At 47.5% G+C, this 25350-nt stretch overlaps 1 protein-coding gene across 10 annotated transcripts in view; it reads left to right on the forward strand.

Annotated features, from left to right (window-relative positions):
- HDAC5 (histone deacetylase 5) overlaps window positions 1-25350 on the forward strand; it is a 2156790-nt gene that overhangs the window by 1767502 nt on the left and 363938 nt on the right. For all 10 annotated transcript variants that reach the window (XM_069634322.1, XM_069634324.1, XM_069634323.1 and 7 more), the window contains 3 exons: window positions 216-265; window positions 543-650; window positions 1292-1347. In XM_069634322.1, coding sequence (XP_069490423.1) covers window positions 216-265; window positions 543-650; window positions 1292-1347 — 214 coding nt within the window. The remainder of the gene's footprint in view (window positions 1-215; window positions 266-542; window positions 651-1291; window positions 1348-25350) is intronic.

A 25350-nucleotide genomic window follows, 5' to 3' on the forward strand; every position in this document is an offset into this window, starting at 1 on the left:
CATTGTCTTATCCGGAGTTTTGGAACTAATGGCAACCTTTTAGCATTGAGCATTTATTGCAAGACATGAGGTAAAATGGGGAGCCAGACCAGATATACAACCTGCTGGTATCAAAGATCATTACCTAAAAGATGCATTGGCTCGGGCGAATTGAGCTGTCTGTATGGTCTGATTATCAAGATCTCTGATTTCCACCTGTCCTTTGCTTTCTTTAGGTCCAATGACCCAGAAAATGTACGCAGTGCTGCCTTGCGGTGGAATTGGGGTGAGTTCCGACTAAAGGTTTGGGTATCTGATGTTTTGTTTCGGTTAGTATGAATGTTCCAGGACTCGCCTCCTCCCAGATGTTTCATTTGCTGGTAGTTTGTGGGTGCATGCTCTTGCTTTAGACTTCAAGGATAAATATGAACATCAATATGTTAGCCTAGTCGACAGCAGAAAAGGTTCTCCCGTGGGGATGATTGGTTGTACTTATACATCCACGTCCACTCATATTTTCTGCTGCCTGGCTCTTGGTCTAAGTGATTGCTTTCTTGGGGCAGGTCGACAGTGACACAGTGTGGAACGAAATGCATTCCTCCAGTGCAGTGCGGATGGCTGTTGGCTGCTTGGTGGAGCTGGCTTTCAAGGTCGCTTCAGGAGAGCTCAAGGTAACAATTGGCCTTGCCACAAAGCAATATCAGTTTTAATGTTCTTGCCTGCCATAAGATGCAGTTTGTCTGGGAAGGCAAGATGGCAACTCAGCCCTGAAAGAAAATTATGAATAACTTAAACTCCACTTTGGTTTTTATCAAGACCCGACCCAGCCTCCCCATCATCAATACCACACAAAAACTGAGGATGCAATCAATGCAAAAAGCACTTGATATCTTAAGAGTATTTTTAAAAGATTTATTCTATTACAAGTCTGTATTACTTAAACTTGGAAAACGATCTTTGTTTTGTGTCCTGTGGCAAGCTTCTCTTCTGGTGAAAATGTGTTTCTGGCTGTGGTGAACTTATGAAACAGTGAGGCAACCTGACTGAGTTTGTCCCGTCTGTTTTGGGACCTCTGGTTACAGTCCTTATGTCTGTTCTACTTAACAAGTGCACCAATGGAAATATCACCAAAGGTGACCCCTTTTACAGAGACTGCCTGTAACTGAACGATAACATGCCCAAGTGCTGCAGTAGTCAAGAGGCCCCATTCCCTCCCCTCCTGTGCTTCCTTCTCATATCAGACTTTGTTTTGTGTTACAATGTGTTGTAAATGTAAAGTACACTTTTAAATGGATCCTTTCTTTCTTCCCAGAATGGTTTTGCTGTCATTCGGCCGCCAGGTCATCATGCTGAGGAATCTTCAGCCATGTGAGTGCAGCAGTCCTTTCGCTTTTTCAACTACATGTGGAGCAGTCCAAAGGCAGAGTGGGTTAGTGCAAGGGACAGGTAGTTGAAGAAGGAAGTGTGTGTGTGTGTGTGTGTGTGTGTCTGTCTGTCTGTGTTAGGTAAGAGTTTCATATTTTATGATACACCTTCCTGACCTGTGTCAACCTCATAACTTTTTGCTTGGACTTGGTAATTATTCGTCCTTACCCCCAGGTGAGTGGGAATATCTTTTCCATCTCGCCTAGTATTTTTCTCTGTTTATGGGTGACCTTTTTATGACTAATCCATTGTGTGTGATTGGAGTTATAGTTTGCTATAACTTTTGGGCTTAGGCTGGGTTACCTCTTTGGGCTTCCCTTTGTAATTTCTCTTAATTATATCTTGGGTGAACTCCGGTTCCCAATAAGTAAAGTGGGATTCCCATCCCCTTTACATTTATTTTAGTGAGCCAACCCACCCCACCTTATGTGGAGTGCTGGGGAGATACTGTATCCCCTTTCTTACTTACCTGGTAACATTCATGTTACAATTACAAGTTAACTTGAATGGCAAGCAGCACTGAAACTACTTTTCTCCAGCATGGGTCTGGCATGGATTCACATGCTCATGAATATTCCCCGTCGTCAGGCTGGGAATCCTCGGTAAAGAAAAAATCAGTATTAGTTTCGTTTCTGATCTGTCTTTCTTAGTAGTAACCAATCACTGATCTCTGGGTCATACTGCCCCAGCCAATGACTGCCCTCTCCCTAAGCCCCGCCTCCGGCAGCCATCCTCAGATTTTTACCGCACGCTCAAGTGTTGGGAGTCCTCGTGTTTAGCTCCTAAGATAAGCCTGGCTGCTCTGTCTATGCTACCAAATATTCTCAGGTGGTACAGCCTTATACTAAGGGTGGAGTTGTGCACTGCCTCAGATATGGTTTTATGAAGCCTTTCTCTGTCTGTGAGTGTCTATCTGGCTGTGTCTGGGTCTCGGTCTGTCTGTCTGTGAGTGTCTGTGTAATATGGCAGAAGGATAACCGTGCAAGGAAGGCAGCGCATGGTGGTGAGTGCTGAAACCTCACGATCAGTTGCCAAGTAAATCGGAACACTTGGTAAAGCCATGGAAAGGCGCCTTATGTGAACCTCTGTTTGGGATTGTGGGGGGTGGATACCAAATGTGTGTGGGGTAGTTTGCACTCCTAAAACAATGTTAAGGACACTCACCTTGAAATGTTTAGCAACTTTGACGTGGGGCTTGTGCATCATTTAAATATTGTGGTCACGATCTTTTGAGCTACTCTCAGACCACATATGGTGTGCATGAAGTTCCTCATTATAGTGAAAAACTGTCGCTGGCATGCTCTTTCTAAGGTTGTGCCCACAAAAATATCCCTGCCTTTTGAGATGATTAGATTGGACACAAAACGTAGTCCAGAGGTGGTATTGCATGCACCAGTCTTCTTGTCGCAAAGAATTGCCAGAGTTAATTCTACCAGACCTGTAAGGTCAGCCCACTCACACCGCCTTATCCAACCCAAATACAACCGGGCTAGAGGAGGGATCAGCAAAATATGTGACGGGCTTGTCCTGCTCCCCCCCCCCCCCACCGATACCGGTGCTCATTCAGCTCCCTCACACCGTCTCACGCATTCCAGGCACTAGGCATTCGGACACAAATAATACACAAGCCCAGAAGTGGGGTGAAAAGCGCTGTAATGCTAACACACACCAGTGCTTGGGAGGGCTGCATTTGGTTCTGCCCCTCCCAGGCCTGGCTCATCCTTATGTACAATGGAGCAGCTAGGTCTTTTCTCCACCCATTAACACCACATATAATAAAAAAACATGTCATTTCGCCGAACAGGGGGAAAGAAAGTACATTTCGTAACAGCTGGCTGTTTCTGCGAGGCATCCTCTGGCAGTCTTGGAACTTGTGCCAGCAGCATCACTGCATACCTCAAGAGTGGCTGCTCTCATGCCCATCTTCGAGGCCTGATAGCATTCCATACATCAGCTGTGCTGTGCTCTGAGACATCACTTGGCACGGATGTTCAGATGTTACGACAGTCAGTCTCTTAGGAAAGTCTTTAGGCCAGTCCATTTGAATCCAATGAATCTCAAAGAAACCAAAAGAGTGCCTAATCAGAAATGTAACATGGAACAGCTTCAGCTTCCCCACAATGGCAACAAATCACTGGAACTCTCTCCCACCTGCCCGAAGAGAGGTGGTCTCGTACTGGGTCTTCCGGAAAGCGTTGAAAACTTGGCTGTTTGCCTAACATTGATGCCTTCAGGAGAACATTGAGCCACATACATGTAGCAATGAATATACATGTATTTCCCTTGTCTCCACAATACGTGTAACTAGTCATGCAACAGCACCTTGATACCCCAAGCTTAGGCGCTTTACAAATGAAAAGTTAAATAAATTAAAAAATGTCCTACAGAAGGTCCACATGCATGCAAACTATCAGAGCGTGCCCCCTTTGCACCTTCTAAAACCAGGGGACTGTGCAACATCAACTGGTCCTGAATACATTAAGTGAACATATCTGATCTGGCACACCACCTGTGCTGGAGACCAAGTTCTGCACTGTGTCCCACACCTGGCCACACCTCTGTCACCATCCTCATATGACCCCTTCTGTTGATGTAGATATTTTTTGCTTCCTTAAAATTGATTTGAAACTTAAAGTCCCGAGGTTGCGCTTCTCTGATGAAAAAATTATAAGTGCAAATGCATGATGTTTTTGAAATCTATTATATTTTTATTTTTAAACTTAGAACAATGTAGTTAGTTCACTGATTGAAAAATAAGTGAGAACAAAAAAGAAAATTGATGTAGTTAATTCACTGGTTGGAAAATAAGAAAAAGCGAAGATTAGTTGCACATACTGGTCAGTTAATGACTAAATGTTCAATTGGTTAGAGCTCCTTGTCGTTGAATGTCCTTAAATACTTAGACTCTAATTCGCTGAGTGAGAAACAAGTGAGAACAAACTTAGAATGATGTAGTTAATTCACTGATTGAAAAATATGAAAAAGGAGAAAATTAATTGCACAAACTGGTCGGTTAATGACTAAATGTTCAATTGTCGTTGAATGTCCTTAAATCATTTGTTCAAATTTACTGTTTCCCAAACACTGATTTTTTTGGTCAGTTGGCTGTTTCCCAGATTCCTGGTTTTGGAATGGTTCTGGAGTTAATTGTTGGGAAATCCGACAGTTTGGTGGAGACCTGGTATCCTGATCATTGTAAGAAATCCTTGGGTTTGTAGTTTATGGCCTTTGTGTTGATGGAGGCCAGGTTTCCTTGATATATTGGGAGCCAAGAATTTGAGATTGTTGTTGTTGTTTTGTTGAAAACAAAAATACTCTAGATTCTGATAGGGTCCTCTGGTTTTTTGAGAGGTCCTTGGCACGTGTTTCCCCACTCCACGTTCGGAGTGGTTCCTCAGGAGGTGTCATGATCTCTGCTTCCAAAAGGTCAGGGTTTTCCCAGCTCCCTTGGAAGCAGATCCATAACCCAGGTTCCGAGTGCCAACCAGTCCCAATTGGGACCTTTTGGACCCAGTCCTGGCGCCAGTGGCACCAGGCTCATAAATATGCCCAGTCCCAGCGCTGGAAGCGCCAGGCTCATAATGCTTGGGTGGACTTACCTGCAGCAGACCATGCTGCTTACTTGCCTTCCAGTTGAGTCTCTGATCCTCTTCTGTTTGGAACTACTTTTCCTGTTGGGTGGGGCAGGAGCCACTCCCTAGATTCAGAACACTGGAACTCTTCTGGAAAGCAGGAACTCTTTTCTTACCTAGGCGTGGCTGTGGAAGGAGACACCTAAGCACTACAGGAGGCTATTTAAACCACACCCGATGGATGAATCTTGCTTTGCGTTATTCTGCACCCTCAGCAGCAGAACGCTCATCGTGTCTTCTGCATCTGATCCTGGGCCTAAGGAAAAAGGCTTACCATCCTGAATCCAGTCTTCAGCAACACCTATAAAGACAAGAAAGAACAGGTTAGCATTACGGTCTTCAGTGACAGCTCTTCACTTACCTGGTCCATCGGCTGTCACCAATGCCTCGCGCTGCATTCCGGCATCTGAAAGACAAAGGCTTACCTACTCTTCGTGCGCTCCGGAGGTCTTCACACTGCATTCCGGCATCTGAAAGACAAAAGCTTACCAACTCTTCACACGCTCCGGAGGCCTTCGGCGCTGCATCCCGCATCTGAAAGACAAAGCAAGGTGCGTTAAAAGACATTGGGGAACTTTAATACTCACGTGCCATTACTCCTTTCCACATCTAACCCAGTGGGTATTCCGGCACCCTGCAGCCGCCCCGAACTTGTACCTGCAAAATAAAAAGACAGTTAGAGCGCATCGTGAAGCAGGCAACAAGCGCTTACTTACGTGCTTCCAGGCGCTTCTATTCATCACACGGGCTCCATCTTCAACTCACTTCAGCCCGCCATCCGCCATCGCCGGAACCCTGCAAAACAAGAGACATCATTACTAAAGACTTTAAAGACATTAGAATTACTCGAAACTTACCGTTCGTGCAGTAAACGACGGACAGCAGTCCTCTGAAGTCAAGAGGCCTGCTCCCCTTATCCAGTGAAGAAACTGGTTACAGCACCCTGCCTCGAGGCAGATGGAGAGCACGGCGTTCACTTACCTAAGGTGAGAGCGTTAACCTTTGGGGTTCTACAGGAGAAGAGAAAGGGAAGAAGAGAGAGACATTCAATAACCCAGTTCATTAATCCCACATTTTCTATCTGCAGACATCTTACCCTTCGAGCCAGACCTACAGTGCACAGAGGTCCAGCCCAAAGAGCCAGCCGTGTGTTACACATCACCTTTGAAGATACGGTATACGCCCAGTCAAGACCGGCGCCTCTACGGGAATCAGGTGAGCGTTACAGGAGGAGAATGGGTGTTTTGAAGGAAAAAGTTCCAATTGTACTGGTAGATTAGTGACTCCAATGGTGGTCTACCTTGGATAGAATGCGAAGTGTTGCATAAGTGGAGAACTCTAAAAGTAAGAGATAAGATTACAAAGTGTTATGTCTTGCATTACTCTCTCTTTACAGATGGGGTAATTCAGGATTCAAGACTGGTGTACTTATGTGGGTTTTGTATCTTTAAGTCTCTTAAGATTTTCAAATAATTTGCAACAAGAGATTCATTATGGATTCATATGGTCGTTGTCAAGCGTTGTCTGCCTAAAAGTGTGGAGAACGGTACATGTGATCAGCTGGATTAAATATGGTCAATTCTACATTAGGTGTAGTTGGGAAAGGGCATCAGCCTTGTGGTCAGAGTTGCTTTGTAGCATTTGCAACAGAGGCTACAGAAGAAGAAATGGACTTCTTCCTTTGTGACATCTTACCTACCTATCCAGATACAAAACCGGCACACTAACATATGGGATATTAAGCCCCCACATGCATATGTCTTGCAATACTCAAATCTTTAGATTAAATGATTCAGCCCATCCACGACCTACATATTATCTTAACATTCTGGAACTTAAAGTCTAGACCATAAAAACTCATTGGCTTCAAGATAGACAAGACACACATAACTGAATTTGAGATGGTAATTAGAACACCTTATCACACATCGTGTTATTGGATAAACATTCCTAAGATGGTGGTACTTTCCCAATCCATTTAGCATCCTTTAAGACGGTCAACATTACATCATGCAAATTTGCATATATCTCATCTCATATCGAATCTTAGAACAGACAAGACTCCTTAATCAAGTTCTGAACACACAATTTAACACGCTCTCATAAACATTGCAGAATCCGAATAGTATTTCCAAGATGGCGGCCAATCACGGGCAGATGACGTCACAGCGCAAATGCGTGAGCATGCATGATGTCATTGCGCCAACGCCATTTTACGCATACAAACGCTACTTAAGACCGCCACGACCACTGACTTTCATGGCAATCGGACCATGCTCTCGGACGAGACGGACCTAGTGACAGCAACAGAAACCCATAGGTAAGCACATTTGGGATTGAATTCTGACAACTTTCCTATGCTCAGTCCACACCCAACCAGCCCACACCTGGTAGCTGACTCTATATATATCTTGACTGTATTTCTTCTTCTTGAGCCTCTGTTGCAAATGCTACAAAGCAACTCTGACCACAACGCTGATGCCCTTTCCTAACTACACCTAATGTAGAATTGACCATATTTAATCCAGCTGATCACATGTACCGTTCTCCACACTTTTAGGCAGACAACGCTTGACAACTACCATATGAATCCATAATGAATCTCTTGTTGCAAACTATTTGAAAATCTTAAGAGACTTAAAGATACAAAACCCACGTAAGTACACCAGTCCTGAATCCTGAATTATCCCATCTGTAAACAGAGAGTAATGCAAGACATAACACTTTGCAATCTTATCTCTTACTTTTAGAGTTCTCCACTTATGCAACACTTAGCATTCTATCCAAGGTAGACCACCATTGGAGTCACTAATCTACCAGTGCAATTGGAACTTTTCCTTCAAAACACCCATTCTCCTCCTGATGAACCACTTCGAACCTGGAGTGGGAAAACGCGTGTCGAGGACCCCGAGGACCTCTAAAAAACCAGAGGACCCTATCAGAATCTTGAGTCTTTTTGTTTTGAACAAAACAACAACAATCTCAAATTGTTGGCTCCCAATATATCAAGGAAACCTGGCCTCCATCAAAGCAAAGGCCATTAAACTACAAACCCAAGGATTTCTTACAATGATCAGGAGACCAGGTCTCCACCAAACTGTTGGATTTCTCAACAATTAACTCCAGAACCATTCCAAAACCAGGAATCTGGGAAACAGCCAACTGACCGAAAAATCAAGTGTTTGGAAAATAGTAAATTTGAACAAACGATTTAAGGACATTCAACGACAAGGAGCTCTAACCGATTGAACATTTAGTCATTAACTGACCAGTTTGTGCAACTAATCTTCGTCTTTTCTTATTTTTCAACCAGTGAATTAACTACATCATTTTTCTTTTTTTGTTCTCACTTATTTTTCAATCAGTGAATTAACTACATCGTTCTAAGTTTAAAAATAAAAATCTAATAGATTTCAAAAACATCATGCTTTTGTACTTATCATTTTTTCATCAGAGAAGCGCAACCTCTGGACTTTAAGTTTCAGATTTGTTATAGCCCAGGTCAGCCTCTGTGGTAACCCCCAGTTGCAGCATCTCTGCCGTTCAAACACCATAACTTTCTAATCTACATTACATTTTGCTTTTGGGGCGCCAGCACTGTTCAAAAAGGCTGACAGTTCCTTTTCAATTAAAATTGATTTGCTAACCAATCTGCTCTGGACCTCTGGCCTCAATTGTTGTCCCCGATCTGAACTGGCACACTGCCAACCTACTTCTGTCATGCTACATCTTTTACAGCATCTTCTGTTTCAACTACCCACAACCGTTGCCTCTCTCTTCCTGTGACTGACCGACTCCTGCACAAAATTGCTGCAACTTCCTTTATCACCATTCAATTGGGTTTCCACAAGGACCACATAACTGAAAATCTGGAAAACAAAGTACTCCATTGTGGAGCGAACAGGCATTTCTGGATTACATTGTAAAGGCAGCCACTTGTGACAAAAAATTCAACTGCGCATCACAATCAGCTGTCGGAAGCCATTCATTCCCTTGTCAGAGTGGGTGATTCCCTGCTGATCCCTCATCCTGGGCAACCTCATAAAAGTGTGTTGGGATAGTTTGAAATGGAGCCTTCCCTCCATTCTAACTAGGGCCCTTGTAAGAGAAGCGCAAGTTAATTTTTAACCAAGCCTGGATACAGGAGGAGGATGTGTGTTTTGTGCATGTTTGCATGAACACTTATCGCCTAATTTGTACATTAAATGTGTATGCACACATAAACTGGAAAACTAACCACACAAATGGCCTGCTCCGTCTTCCAGCTGAAACACATCACCGCTGTGGTGGGCAACTTTGAGGAGGGTATTGAAATATCAGACGATTCTACACCGTTTGATTAGATGGCAGTACCTTTTCTCCTTCTCACATGGCATCACCCCTTTCCTGATCATCTGTGCATATTTTCTGCAGAAGCTGAGTTCGGTAGATGTACTGTGGATGCTGTTGATTGATGATGATGCCATGTTATCATTGAAGGCCATAGTGGCGAGATTCCCTTCCTTTGCCCCTCCCACAGAAACACTGGCGATAACTGGGATGGTCTGCCAACATTCTGCGTCTCCTTCGTTTCCCCTCATCCATCCCTGGCAAATTCTTGGCTGGCTTGCTGGTCCGGTTCAGAGGCATGGATGCTGGCCATCAGCAGCTGGATAAAAATAGGAGGGGATCTATTGGGGGGCCGTGACCCTAATGTTGGACCCTGGCAAGCCGGATTTTTAGATCGCCATCACCAGAGTAAAGTTGCTTGGGGGAAGGGTTTTCAGATGAGGAAGAATGCTGCTGCTGCCACCCATGAGCTGCCATGAAAGGACAAGTCTGACCCATAAGCATACCTCATTCTCGTCTCCCTTTACAGGACATCTCGGTCCTCGACACAGACCTAACTATGCCTTGAAGCCTACAATGTATTCCATCATCACATGGGCAGCACCAATTCCAACATGCCCAGTAACAAATCATTGTGTACAGGCTGTTGTGATCTGCAAGAAAGATTTTCTTTTTGCTGCTTTTCCTCCATGGTCCACCAGGGAACCCCTTCAAGATTTTTTTTACTGTTTTGTACCTGTCCTAACTTTTGGAGGCAAGCGAAGCTTTATTATTTCACTTGCGTGCCTAAGCTCATCGGTTTTGGGGCCACAGATCCAGTCCGTATGCTATCAGGAGAACTCTTGTTTTCCATTGTGAAACTGTTTATATTACACTGCACTCTTCACCCTACAGTGAAGTGCAGTAGGGGTACCTGGTGTCCATTTAACTTTTTTTTTTGTAACTTTGTGGTTACTTTTATGATGGGTCAAAGTCGGGCTTGTGGCAGCAGATCTTTTTCTAACATGTTGTTTTAGTTGTCTCATGCATTTTACTGCATAATGCCTTTTAGCGTACCATATACTCTAACATGGCTTTGCTCTCTAGCCAGAGCACTCCAAAAGTGAATGTGTGCATAATAGTAGTGTATGTTTAGTGCAATTACTACCTGTGTGTTTTAATTGCTAGAAGTATGAACAAGCCTAAAGAAATAATTGCATTTTTATACTTCCCGCCTAACATGTTTTATTAATAGTGCTCTGTGTGTGCATAACCGAACCCTTCACCACTTAGCCAGTCAGTCACCCTACTTTGGTAGTTTGCCCAGACATTGGTGTGTTTCCCTGTTAACCAGAATAGGGTGCCCTCTCAGAATCTGTCCACAGGGCTGATTGATTGGGAAAATCCATCTTGACATCAGCAATAGGAGTACTCCCTCTTATTTGTCCATTAACTATGCTAAGGGCAGTACAACACATTAGCATGTCTCTTCCACCTCCTTCTCTTACAACAGCATACGAAAGCATACAGCACTGCTTCTTGTATATGTCCATGGAGAAATACTTGGAAGATTGGATGAGTTGTGATTGGGTTGAGGTATATGCTGGATGAAGGGTATTTGCGAATGTTTAGTTTAAAAATAAGTGGTGTTAGCATATGCTGGAATAAACGTTTAACACATTTTTTTAATGTATTTGGAATGGAAATTCTCTGTTTTCACCAAATTGCCATTATGATGGCATGTGAAGTAGTTGGCTATTATTCTTGTCACCCGACTCCTCCTGTGCTGCATTGGGGCTGGACAATATTTCATGAAATGTTTTTGGTAGGGAGATTTGTATACATTGCTCCAGTAGGGGATGTTCTACTACCTAACCAAACTGCAGAACAACAGATTGAAACCATAGGAAAGCCAAATCTCTCTGGAGGTAGTAGAATTGACACATCGGTCAGACTTAACTTCGAAAGGGAGGGAAGGGTTGTCTGATGCGCCAGTTAAGTTAGTCCAGACAGTTAACCAAAGAAAACACCCCACACAGTTATAATGAAAAAATGATCACTTTAAGGTGACACATATAAACTCTTATCTGGTTAAAATGTGTACCTAAGGTACACTTAGCTAGCACATAATGGAGGCAGAGTGGGAGTGGGAGTGGGAGTGGGAGTGGGAGTGGGAGTGGGAGTGGGAGTGGGGGTGGGGGTGGGGGTGTGTGTGTGTGTGTGTGTGTGTGTGTGTGTGTGTGTGTGTGTGTGTGTGTGTGTGTGTGTGTGTGTGTGTGTGTGTGTGTGTGTGTGTGTGTGTGTGTGTGTGTGTGTGTGTGTGTGTGTGCGTGTGCGTGTGCGTGTGCGTGTGCGCCTGCCTGCCTGCCTGCCTGCCTGCCTGCCAAATTCTCTTAAAGGTAAGTAACGTGGACAGAGTGGCACGGTTTAACTCTTAGGTAGGGGTAGTAGGCTGACACAAAGGTACAGTTATTCTGCACACTCATCCAGAGAAAATAAAAAACACTGATATATTAAAAAATATACACTTTAATTGTGTTTCACATGCACATCTCTATCAAGTCAAATTAGTAACACATAATATACAGTATTAAAAAAAGCATAGTATACTATGAAAACAGTAAATGTCCAAAAGTACCCTCCACCCACTTGCAATATATGGGGCAACAAGCACAGATATACACCCAACATAAGTTCACAAGTAAGGAGGGTGGGGAGAACTAGGGAACTGCAAAACCTAGCAAAGCAGGTAAAATCCCATAGGGGCCGGCACAATTAAGTACATAGTCCTACAGGCACAACCCACCCCTCTTGTATATGGTAGGCCCTCATCCAGGGGTCAGGCCCTAACTAATAAGTAGGGGGATAGGAGGAAAAGAGCAACATACAGTTTAACCAGCAGGAGAAAAAGCCTAAAAATCCCTAAGGCCAAAACTGACATACCACATTAATGTTGACTGTCATGATTCCTGCCCCTCATGTCCCCAGCCCTCCAAGATGTCAGGCTGGAGCCAGGCCACGATCACCTACATGGCCCTCAAGGGCCTCTCCATCCCTCCAAAGACCCACTTGGAGTCAGACTTGGCGCTATTGGCACCGGACTCACTCACTCCCATAGGATAACATTGGGGATTGGACTTGTAGTGCATTGATGGGGACAAGATGGATGCCCCCACATATTTCGGTTCCCAGAACAGCATGTGCGGTCTAGTCTTTTGAGTGTGGTTCAGCCCAGAGACACCTGGGATATCCAGAGACTATTTAAGCCACACCCAGGCTGAGAAACATGCTTAGCGTTTTCTGCACCTGCAGCGTGACACTCAGTGTTCGGATCGGTCTCCAGTAGGCCTGCATCTTTCTTCTGCCCTCAGCTCCTGCAAGAACAAGAACACTGTTAGGAACAGCCTTACCTTGCGGCGCTTCTGCCCATCATTCATCGCTCCTTCTGTTCTGCGGGCATCTTCGGCGGTGTCATTCCCATCCCGGCACGCCGCTTCCTAAGGAAAAGGGAAAAGAACAGAAAAAAGGCATTAGTAAGCATTCTGCAAATCTTCGCTTATTTTTCAATACTGTACGGGCTTCAAACGCTTACCTGAATCCCAGCCGCTCTGGGGGAACTCTGTCTCCGGAACTTCTCATCCATCTGCAAGAGGGAAAAGACACTCCAGGTTAGCATGGAAACATCTAGAGGCGCCGCATACCGCACTTAACCACCGCATTTGTTCTTCATAACCGGCATCCACACTGAAAACGTTGCGGTACCTAAAAGACACAGAAAAATAACTCAGTTCAATGCAAATACGAAAGGGGTGCATCGCGCAATGCGCTCTCACTCACATTGAGCGCTACCCATCTCAGCAGCATGCCGGCATCCTTGGACGCCGCCCATCATCTAAGGAAGGAAAGGAACGAAGTTAGAGAACTGTTCAAAAGACTCATTATACTTACCTGTCGGACTCTTGCCAGTGAAGTAACTAGGCAGCAACGAGCCCGCATCAATCAACACGCCCCTGCGCTGCAAGCAGGTCGGAGAGCACACTATCCAAGAAAACAAGGTGAGCTGTGGATCAAAAGGAAGGGTTGAACCCCAGGGAAGAAGGGGTTCAAGCACACAGAGACAATAGGGAGTTAAACTCTACCAATCCTGTGTTTCAGGCCCAGTCTCCAGTCGAATAGCCTCCAGGGAAGGGTTTGAGGTCGTAAGAGGTCAGAACAGGCTGAGTGACATCACCGTGGATACCAGTTGAGCGTTACATTGACTCTCTCAAGCACAGAACTAAAAATTAAAATGCAGATATAGTAATTAAACCTACTGCTAGAGGATAGGAAGCCTTTCAAACCATAGCAAAGGCCTACAAGAATCAATGAGACATTTTAGAAACCGTTACCTTTGCAAAACACCTCAGGGAAAAATATTTAGAGTCAACTAAAATAGCTACAATTTAATAATACGTTCACAATGACAGAAGTGTAGAGCAGAACTTTAAAAATACATTAAAAATCAAAGGCCAGCCCACGAACCACCAGCGGGTCTAGGCGCAAGGGTTCTTATGATAAACCATTCTGGTTGGTCAGTAGCACTGCCACTCCGCTTCGACCCCCCCACAGAACATCAATTTATGCCTCTCATGGTTGCTCTAAGCAAAGATATCTCTAAAGTACATAATGGGTGAGAGCAGAATTTAATAAAATACATTGGTGCCGCACTGGTGAAGTCAAAACTACAGTACAGCTACCACTACTCCTGAAAAGCAATGTATGCCGATTTATTCACCCTAGGGCAAACATGAGGTGCAAGAGAGGTACCTCTGGGACTGGGCACCTTAAGGATGACCCAATAGCATGAACCTTAAGTAAGGTTAAAAAGGTTGCAATTGCAGGGAGAAATCGGGAGAAGTCCCTCTGGCCACCAAAAAACAGTGATCCGGGAAAAAGTGAAAAGTTCAGAAGACCTAAAAAGTGGCCTTTGAATCTCCCAAAAATCACAATTCTGTCTTAAAATGGGCCACAACTTAGTCTGAACTACAGTTAGAATTAACCACATGCTTAAAGTATTAAGGCTGAGTAGTAAGGCAAACGCTTGACAAATCAGGTAAGTAAATAGTCAACAGATATGCAAGTACAAAAAGCATCTGGTTTAATAATCTATTGCAAAATGAACACACTTAAAGTAATAGAAGGTAGGCCAAATTTGCAATGTAAATACATATAACTCCAATTAGGCGACCTACAATGGGTTGCGCATTCATTTACACATGCCCACAATTAAAAACGCATTTACAGTAAAATACTAAAGTGGGAACAGGTTAACACATTCAAATACATAGGCCTTCTATTTATAAGGCAGATCAGAGCACCAATATCCTAGTCTTCAGAAGTGCATTCCCCATCTAATGAGTTTGTCTGTAGGAGTCCCACAAAGTTCTGATGAAGTCACAGGTTAGTAGAAGTAAGAGAGGCAAAGAAGTTGCAAATTTAGAGCCAAAGTAATAGGTTAAAAGAGTGATTTAAGAGACAAATCTAGGGGTGGCGCTGTGGAGCAGCCCAAGATGGCTGCCTAGCCACTGAGCTCCGTGTGGGATCGGTGGAAATCTGCTTACATCTGCGGCCACAGCGTGCGTTTCGTTCCTGTTTTTTGCAGTGCCGCTGCCCTACATCACTGTGCTGCCGCCAGGAGAGCTCCGGCTGTTCTTCGTCCCTGGGGAGCCCCGGACTGGGCCTTCTGCTGGTGCGGCCCTCTTCATCGCAGAGGCCGCGGCGCTGACTCGGATCCCGCCCCCGCCTCTCGGCCCGCCTGCCCCTCCTGGCGCTCTGTTGGGCGGACTGCGGCCCGATCGCGCTCCTTGGGACTCCGCGGCGAACCGGTGGTCTGCGGCCGTCGCCGGAGCGCGCCCCGGCCTCGCCCGACCGCCCATCCGGCTGTGGACCTTCGTCGCCGTCCCCCGCAGGGTGTCGCGGCCCCTGGGGAGCGTGGAGCGGCTCCCCCCGAGGTGAGTGGCTGCCCGTGCCAACTTGGTCCCCTCCAGGGGGGGGATCGATTTGCCCCCCTTCCTCCCCCCGCTGCTCCCCTGTTCATCCTTCCAGGGGGGGCGGGCGGACTGCGGCCCGACCTGTCCCTATATTGTGTGGCGCGCTGCGGCGGCCTCGTCCGGGCGAGCCCCGGCGCCCAACATCTCCCGACTGGCTCCGCTCCCCGGTGGCGTGGAACGGCCACCTGCTCACGTCCTGCTGGGGGCGGTACAGGGACCCCTCCCTGGAGAACTCACACCTGGCCCTGCGCCCCTCGACGTGGGTTCTGCCCAGGGCGCGCACCTCTTGCCCCAGCAGCCTGGTAGACACTGGCTCCAAACCCCTGTGTGACTCTGGTGTTTCAGCGGGGTGGCAGGCGGGATAACAACTAGTAAGTCATATCCCGCTCCCTCATCTGTGCCGCGATGCCACCCCCCGGATCCTTCTACTGATGCGGCTGACCCTGTGGTCTTAGCACCTTCTCATTGACAGTCCCTGGAACCACCTTACACCGCCGTACCAGTTGATCCCTGCCTACTCGTGCCCCTCCTGGGCCCTGCTCACATCTCGGCTGGAGTAATCCCAACATCTACAGTCTGCACCCCTGACCTGGGACCATACTCTTCCCCCCTGTGGCCGGGCCCTCTGTCTGCGTTGTCCGTGGACCTATAACAACAATGCCTGGCAAGGTCAAGGGGAACCATAAAGGCGGTGCCATGGACAGATTCGCTAAAGCTGTCCCGAGGGGAGAGGCGGAGCAGGACTCGCCCATCCAGGATGATCTGGAAGTTGACCATCACCCCACTCCCGCACCCCCAGACCTGACCACGCTTATGGAATCGATGGCCAAAAACTTTGCGTCTTTTCATGAGAAATTAGACGACATCAATGCCAATGTTGCCTCCCTAAAAACGCGGATGGATCAGGCGGGGACCAGAATCAGCGACGCTGAAAATCGTATATCTACCAATGAGGACGAAATACATGCACTACAGGACACAGTGGCGTCCCTGTCACGTGACATGCGCAGTGTGAAAGCGAAGTGCGACGACCTTGAATCGCGCTCTCGCAGAAATAATCTGCGGATCGTCGGTGTCCCTGAGAATGCCCTCAGGGGCCGCATGGAAGACGCTGTGGAATCCCTGCTTAAGGACCTCCTGGGCAACCCAGTCCTGTCCCCATACTTTCTCATCGGGCTCTGTCACCGAGGCCCAAACCGGGCGACATCCCAAGACCCATTATAGCCAGGATCCTCAACTATCGGGACAGAGACCTCATCCTCCGGCTGTCACGAGAGAAAGGAGACCTGCGCCTCGAATCTCATACTATAAGGATCTTCCCGGACTTCTCAATAGCGGTCCAGCAGGAGAGGCGTCAGTTCATCGGAGTTAAAAAGCTGCTCAGAGAACGTAACGTTCCGTATGCCATCCTGTTCCCGGCTCGCCTCAAAATCACACATAATGGGAAACTTTATTTCTTCACTGTTCCAGAGGAGGCTGTGAAATTCATTGAGATGCACCTACCGCTCCCCAACCCAGCGGGGGCCCCGGTTGATGAGGGGTGATGAGTGGTAACTCAGGCCGGTCACTATTTCTCCATCTGGAACATCCGTCACCTTGAACGTGCATATGGAAACAGCACACTACAGATCCATCGCATCAGGCTCCCCCAGCGCCTGACCGGGCTGAGACTAGACCCAACCACGGCGGACAATGCTCCCCCTGCGGCTCGGAGCATCGTATTGTCTACGAACCCTAGAACTTCCTTCATTCTGGTCTCTCCCGCAAAGCTCTGCTGGACATGGGCTCCTGTCTTTAGATCCGCTCATCGCAGAACCTACTCACGACAGCCTTGTCTGTCCTACATCTTTGTCTAAGAACCGCCCACACGGCTACAGCACACCTCGCTGCAATGGCAACGGTTTTGGTTTATTGGTTGTCACTGCTTCGGTGCCCCTGTTGGGCACAGAATGGGCCTTATCCCTGTTGGATTTCGCCCTCCAAACTCCACCCCTCGGGGAGAATCGGACCTGTTGGTGACACATTTTTTTGGGGGCAAGGGATTTACACTGCAAGTTGGGGGTGGGCAGTGAGGGCGGGGGGAGGTATGGTTTGTTACCCGGGAAATGTTTTAGAAAAAGGCAGTGGCGGAATGGCAGGGCGATACACACCGGCTCACCTATATTTGTGCATGCTCACTCTTTTATTTGAAATTCAACAAATTTCGTGGGATGTACATTAAAACCGTAGAGATGCATGCAATTGTCTCAATCACAATCACCCTGGGATCGGGGGTTCTGGGGACAGAGTTTGCGGCACACGGAGGGGGACACTGGTGCGAGTATCACCTAGTGGGAGATTGTCCTCCATGGGTATTGTGTTTAGTGATATTCTTGTCTGATGCGCTAAGATGTCAGTGACGATAATGTCATGGAATGTCCGAGGCCTAAGTAATTACACCAAGGGCCGCAGGATCATGGCTTATGCCAATAGACACGGCTGCAAGGTACTGCTCCTGCAAGAGACACACTCCACTGGTCCACTGGCCAGAAGCATTGCGCCTACCTGGGGACCCCACAGATATTTTACTTCTTATTCCACACGCGCCAGAGGAGTCCTAACATTGATCCACAAGTCTCTTAAGTTTGTCCTCCATAGGAGCTATATAGATCCTTGTGGAAGATACATTGTGCTGTACTGCGCCATTGCCAATAGAGATTACCTGCTCGTAAATACTTATGGCCCCAACGTCGACTCCCCCGAATTTATTGACCAGGTGGTCTCCATACTGCTGGGATACACGGATGTGCAAATCGTCTGGGGCGGGGATATGAACTTTATTCTGGACACCTCCCTAGACAGGACTGGCATAGCGCCCAGTCCCCCGTCGGGCGCAGCGCGCAGACTCCTATCCCACTGCAAGACACTTGACATTCATGACGCATGGAGAGCTCTACATCCGTCAACACGGGAATACACCTTCTACTCATCGGTCCACGACAGTTCGTCCAGGATCGATCTATTCCTACTATCTGGTCCTATGCTAGGTAGGGTTTCCAAGACATGTATACTCGCTCGCACACTATCTGATCACTCACCGATCCTGTTGTCTGTTGACATGGGCATGCCAGCCCCCACTATTAACACATGGCGCTTTAAATCTGCTGCCCTACAGGACATAGTTTTTAGAGCAGACATACTTGCAGATATCCAGTCCTACTTTGACAACAACTCACCACAGGACACCACCCGGGGGATCCGCTGGGACGCCTTCAAAGTCTTCATTAGGGGGGCGTCCATCTCTAGGGAGTCGGGGGTACTCAAATCCATAAGAACCACCCTATCACGCACTGAAACTAAGCTACGTGACCTGGAACGGGCCCACCCGGCCTCCGTTGACCCTGGTATACTCTCCCAGATCAGTGAAGAACTCAAGATCTTCAATGAACAGGCAATCAGGGAAGTGCAGTACTTCAGTCGTCCACAGGCTGCACGGAAATACGGTGAGGGAGATAGACCCGGCAAGACACTCGCTGCCCTGGCCAGGGGGGAATGGGGCCAAGCCCACATTACCAGTGTTAAGGATAATCATGGAACGACTCAGTGGTCCGACCAGGACATACTGGAGGTCTTCACAAGCTTCTATTCCAAACTATACTCTCAACCCCCTGAACATAGCGAATCCCATATGCGCGAGCTTTTAGACCAGATACCCACCACTATCATCTCCCCGGCAACGAGAGAACAGTTGGACTCCCCCATTACACTAGATGAGATAGTGGAAGCCATATCAAGTCTCCCGAAGGGGAAAGCGCCGGGCCCCGACGGGCTTACGGCTGAATTCTTTCAGGAGCATGTGGCCATTTTGGGACCCGAATTGCTAGAGGTATGGAATGAGGCCCTCCAGCTGGGATGCCTTCCCTCGTCTCTACGTGAAGCTGTTATTACGGTCCTCCTCAAGCCTGGCAAACCAGCAGATGACTGTGGTTCGTATCGGCCCCTATCACTCATGAACTTGGATACGAAAATCTTCGCCAAGGTGCTCGCCAATCGTTTCATTCCTATTATGTCATACATGGTACATGAGGACCAATCCGGCTTTGTCCCTGGTAGATCCACATCGCACAATATTAGACGGCTCCTTAACGTCATGGCTCGTATCAGTCAAAACGTGTGCGCGGTGGCGGTCACCTTGGACGCCCAGAAGGCCTTCGATATGGTGTCCTGGAAGTACATGTGGTTGGTCCTGGAAAACATGGGCGTCGGACCCGGGATGATCGCATGCATCAAACTATTATACACATCCCCAGTCGCCAGGGTTCGCGTCAACTCCCAAACATCTGCCTTGTTTCCTCTCTCTCGTGGCACCCGACAGGGCTGCCCGTTTTCCCCGATCCTGTTTGCCCTTGCCATCGAGCCCATGGCGGACTATGTCAGGGAGCGTCACTCATGCAAAGGGATACGCCTCCAGGGTACACCCGAAATTATCTCGCTCTACGCTGACGACATCCTGCTTTTCGTCAGGAGCCCAGATCTCCACCTTGACCCTCTCCTTCGGGACATCACTCGTATCGGAACATACTCAGGCTTTACTATCAACTACACCAAATCCGAAATTTTCCCTCTCACACACTCCACGCTCCAGCCGGCCACTGAATACCCACTCCGCTGGTCCCCCAACGGGATTAAATATCTGGGAGTTCAGGTGTCTTTGACCAAGGAGACTCTCTTGACTAGCAATTACCTAGCAGTGGCAGAATTAGCCGAAACCAAGATTGCGCGCTGGCGCCCTCTCCCGTTGTCACTTGCTGGGCGGTTATCACTGGTTAAGATGATACTGCTTCCCAAATTATTGTACACATTCACAAATGTTCCCATATGGCCTGGCAGGAAATACTTCACTGATCTGCACAGGCTATGTGCGCAGTTCCTGTGGCACTCCGGTGCTGTGCGGAAAAAGTGGGGGGATATGACTCTGCCCTACGACAGAGGCGGGTTCACGGCCCCTGACCTGATGCGATACTGGATAGCAGCGCAGGCACAATTTGCCACTTACTGGTACCCCGGACCCTCCCCTCGCCCGCACGTCAAGCTTGAAAACCTTGCTGCCTCCGGCGCCAATATCATGACTCTAATTTTACATCGTCGGTACGTACCTGACTCACCTATAGATCCAGTCCAGACCACACTATCAGCCTGGGGGCGGTTGTTTGCTGCAGGCTCCGCGGAACACCCATACTATAAGTGGCTCCCCGCCTGGCAGCTCCCCGGGTTGGAACCCACGAATGACATAGCTCTGGCGCGTCACTGGCGGTCCCTAGGATACCTGGCCCTAACTGACTTCTATCCGGATGGGGTGTTTATAACACCACAGACTTGGAAGCCATCCCACGCTGGTACACCGCTGGAACTGCTGCAATACTACAGACTCCGAGCGGCGTTCCGGACCGCTTGGCCTGTGTTCCCTAACGAACCCCCTGACCATCCCGCTGTTGCCTATATCGCCAACTCTGGCGGGGCCCGAGGGGTAGTTTCATCGCTATATAAACTCCAGCTCACAGCTGCCACACCACCGCCCTTACGGGCCCGGGACGACTGGGCCTCTGAACTGGGGGTTGACATTACAGACCATCTGTGGGGTAAATTGTGTTCCCATACCGGCAAGGTATCCCTGAATTTCCGGTACCGAACAATACAATACAAATTGCTGAATAGGCTATACTATACCCCGCGTAGACTCTCCAAGTTTGCCCGCTCTGAGATGCGGCTCTGCCCCCGCGCGGAGCGGAAGACGCTGGCCATCTCCACATGTTTTGGGACTGCCCCCAACTTGCCCCATTCTGGGATGAGATCTTTAAAACACTGTCCGAAATTTGCGATGTGACGATTGAGCCTGACCCGATGGGGGTGTTGTTCGGAGTGTGGGGTGATGAAGGGGTCAGAGGGGAGGCCAAACTCTTGAATATATGTTGTATAATAGCCAAAAAATGTATCCTGCAAAATTGGAAATGTGCTGCTCCTCCCACCTTTCAGAAATGGCTGAATCTACTGACCTGGTCCCGAAACTGTGAGGAAGATTATATTACTACTCTCCCATTCCGTTCCCGGCCAAAAAACATTTGGACTGCCTTCAACAGTTATCTTAACGGTCTTGATGTCCCCCTCCTCTGGTGTTGGTTCTCCCTAAGTCTCCACTGTTATGTACGGAATTCTCTGCAACACTGTCTTGCTTTCCTCATCTTGGGGGTCATCCCTCGCTGCCTATGTACATCCCCATGTATTACATTTGTCTTGCACTGTTATATCATAATCGGCCTAATGTGTGTGTATGTCATCTACCACTGCCAGCAAAAATAAAAGTTTAAAAAAAAAAAAAAAAAAAAAAAAGAGACAAATCTAGAGTTCGAGTTCTGGGTAGCACCTACCACTCCTAGGGTGCTAGAGGAAGTAGTGACACCACTGCCCTGGGAAAAGCCCAGGTAGTGTGAAGGTAATCAGGGCCTTGTGCTCAATGCAGTGCCAATGCACTTGGTTCATTTAAGGGATCTCAAGGCTTCCGAACAGGTATTACCCCAAATAAACGAATTAGACAATTTCGAGTCCCAAAAGACCGTTTTTTTGGTTGATTTTCGCTGGGATTTTTGTACCCTTTTTTTAATAAATAGATGGGGGTGGGGCAAGGGTAGAAATAAAGGTTGGGGTAAGTGGGGGGGTGTAGGGTGGTCTCCCACCGCAATATTTAATATAAGCAAAAAAAGGCAAAATACATTTTTCTGAATTTGACCAAAAAAACCTTGGAATTTTGAGACTTATTTCTTTCGAAATGTTCTAGTGCATCCTTCAGAACCCTGTAAGGAACTCATGGTGGCAACAGTAAAGACAGACGCCAAGCGATAAAAGTTCAAGGGTGTTTATTAAAATGTATATCCGGGGTGGAAAAACGCTTTATCTAAACCTAAATCTGAGATGGAAGCAGCAAGCTACAACCATCAAATAATAATAAGGCAGTCCTAGTAGCATCTTGTCAAATAAAAGGGCCTATGCTAAGAAAAACCTAGTCCCAATCCTTACGCTAAATATAAACAAAGAGTGTGGGATAGGATTCACAGGAAAGGAAGAAGTGTTCACAAATAATAAGTCAGGATGTGTTAGCCGGGGTTCTCCCTTCCCCACTTTTTCAGCACGGGACAAGGTGGGATTCCAGAGCACAGCAAACGCTCGAGCTTTCCCAGCACGCAATAACAGTTCCACTCTCAGCTATCGGGGCCTTGCTGGTTAAGTCTCTTTTCTACAAAAAGTCTCTTGCCTACGAGGACCTGATATGTTCCAAAATAATAAACAAAAGATCCTTTCTGCTTGCACATTGGGTGATGCCTTTTCACCCCTGGATGACCCTCTTGCGGGCTCAGAACCTTCTCGAATGTTAGCCTCCCTCCATTGGGTTCACTACGGCTTTCAACACAATCTCGTCTGTGACATTCACAAATCTTAATGTCTTTTTAAGCAGTTCACTTTGGAAATTCCTCTGACGGGTTCAGTCTTGTCACCACACTATTTATCTGGACTTTTGGCTTCACCCCCTCTTTATCGCCATCTGTCTGTTGGGTTCACTCTTGCCAGCTTGGACAATCACATAATTCCTTGAACAGTTCAGTTTGATGCAGGATTCATTTCCCTTAGCTTCATGATCATCTGCTGGTCAACGACTTTCGACTGTACGGAGGATTTTACTAGTCCACTGTATGGCCACTTTGACCCCTTTGTCGCCTTTCCCAAGGCCTTATGGTAACAGTAGTTTCAACAATAAGATAATCGCCCAGAGTTTCCCGAGTGAGCACCCATGTGGTGCCTGACTCCTCTGTTTGCTGGTTTTACCCTCTCGTATCAACAGTTCTTTGTACTTTCTTCAAATAGCCGTTTGCTACTTTTGTTCAGCACAGTTTGGTTTCATATTGGCTCTCCCCTCGATCACCGGCTGTGATGAACCGCTTGGCTTTTCTGGTCTCTGGAGTCAAGGCTGGTACCATGGTGGCAAGTGTCCCACCCCTCAGACTTGGTTATCAGCGGAGGAGGGCCCTGTATACCGTTGACATCTGCTGCAACACACGCTGGCTATTGTTTGCGGTTTTACGATTCCTTCTGTGGAAGTTTCACGGCCCTTGGTCGGAAAGGGCAAGGTCGCTCCTCTCCTCACCACCCTCTCGGTTCGCGCTGTCTGTCTCCTCCTCTTGAACTGCCGTGCTGAGTTAGCTCCCTCATCGTGCGGTCTGCCTTGCTTGTATTGTTTATTTTTCCCTCTGGGGAAGGGAAAGGGCCGTCAGGGGTTTATGATTCTGGCCAATTGCCCAACTTTGCCTGACCCTTATGGTGGGAAATGACCGGTAAATGGCTCTGGTGTTTGTCTGTCTTCTTTCGTGGTGTGCGAAAGTGTATGTGTCGGAAAAAGGGGTGGGGGGTAGAATGTTTGAGTATCCTGTGGGGTAGGTTCGGGAAAAGGTGCTATAAGAAAGGGGATACCACATCTCATCCGTTGGTGTCCCACTTCCACTCCCGAGGACCCCCATCCATGTGATCCTCCCTCACTCGTCCACCCCCAGGAACTGGATCCAATAGCAATAGCAATGGCTGTGTCCTGGCCACCTGGATGACAGATCCCCAGGGACTGGTCAGGGAGACACCCTCAGGTTTCTCACAACCCCCAAGGCAGAAAACCTCCCAGGCAAAGGTAAATCTATGGGGAAGACTTGCCTCACTGTCATCGTGATCGTGCATGATCTTTGGGTCTGAGATTCAAGGGTGACAACCACCGATTCTCTTTCGGTTCCTCCGGAGACCCTGGATGGTTATGGGGCACACTGGATTGTTCCGACAACAAAGCAGAGACCCTCACGGTTGACTGGACTGATGCACACCTTGCATTTACCTTGGGGTGTGTCAGGAAGCGCTCAGCAGTTGGTCTTTGGGCTCCCGGCAAGCTTCTCTAAAGGTAAAACCAGCACAGAGGTTTCCAGCGTTGCCGCAAAGCCCTGAATATGTTCGAAGAGTTCTTGCTGTCTAATAAGGTAGATAACCTTGGAGCAGAGCAAAGCTGGATCTGTGTGAATGCTGTTAGAGGAAAGATTGGGGGCAGTCGGCCCCTCCACCCCACTTCTGCCATCTCTCACACACCGTAGAACCGTTGCAGACATTCTGCTTGAATCCCACTCAGGGGACCCTCTCTATCATGGCACGGTATTAAGGCCTACAAAGGTCAGGCCATCTTGAACAGGACTTAACACAAAGAGCAGCCATTTTGAGTATATGGTCCTCTTAAGTGCATTATTGTGGCTAAAAATGCAGCATGCAATAGGGCACCTGAAAAAAGGGTAAAAATGTAACGACTGCCACCATCCTGTTAAGAGGAGCCCAGAAAAGTAACAGAAATGTGACTTAGAACAAACAAAAGGGGATGCAGTGTTCCCAGAGCACTCCCATGTTAAGATGGCTTCTGCTGCAAGAGTAAAAAGGAGACGACTACTCCCGTAGACACGTGGTTTACCCTGTGCAATGAAAACAACATTGCAAAATAGCCCTAGGGTGGGAAGGTGCTGCTGTCGAAAAAAACATGGATGTCAGAACAGGGACATCTCCCCACACTGGAAACCCCAAAAGGGGGGTCCTGTGTCCCCAAAACAAGTGAATGCAGGAGGAGAGTAAGATTTAAAAGTCTCACTCACGCTCAAGGTCAGTGAAAAAGACCAGTGAGTCTAGCAGTAGTGTTGGGAGGCTCAAGGACGAGAGGGAACGGTTTTTTAACAAAAATAATCTCCTCCACACCACACTGATCGTGAACAGAGTAATTCACACTTAGATATAGCCAACCTCATGAAGCTAGTATAGTAGAGCAGTGTTGCTGAGAGTTAATGAGATAAAGGGGTAGTGTTGTGGTACAGTGAGACGAGCACAGTGCACTCAAATGAAATTAGCCATATTGTATACAAATTACTGTATTTATTAGT

The sequence above is a fragment of the Ambystoma mexicanum genome, chromosome 13 (assembly GCF_040938575.1).
Source record: "Ambystoma mexicanum isolate Mex_15411 chromosome 13, UKY_AmexF1_1, whole genome shotgun sequence".
Taxonomy (NCBI): domain Eukaryota; kingdom Metazoa; phylum Chordata; class Amphibia; order Caudata; family Ambystomatidae; genus Ambystoma; species Ambystoma mexicanum.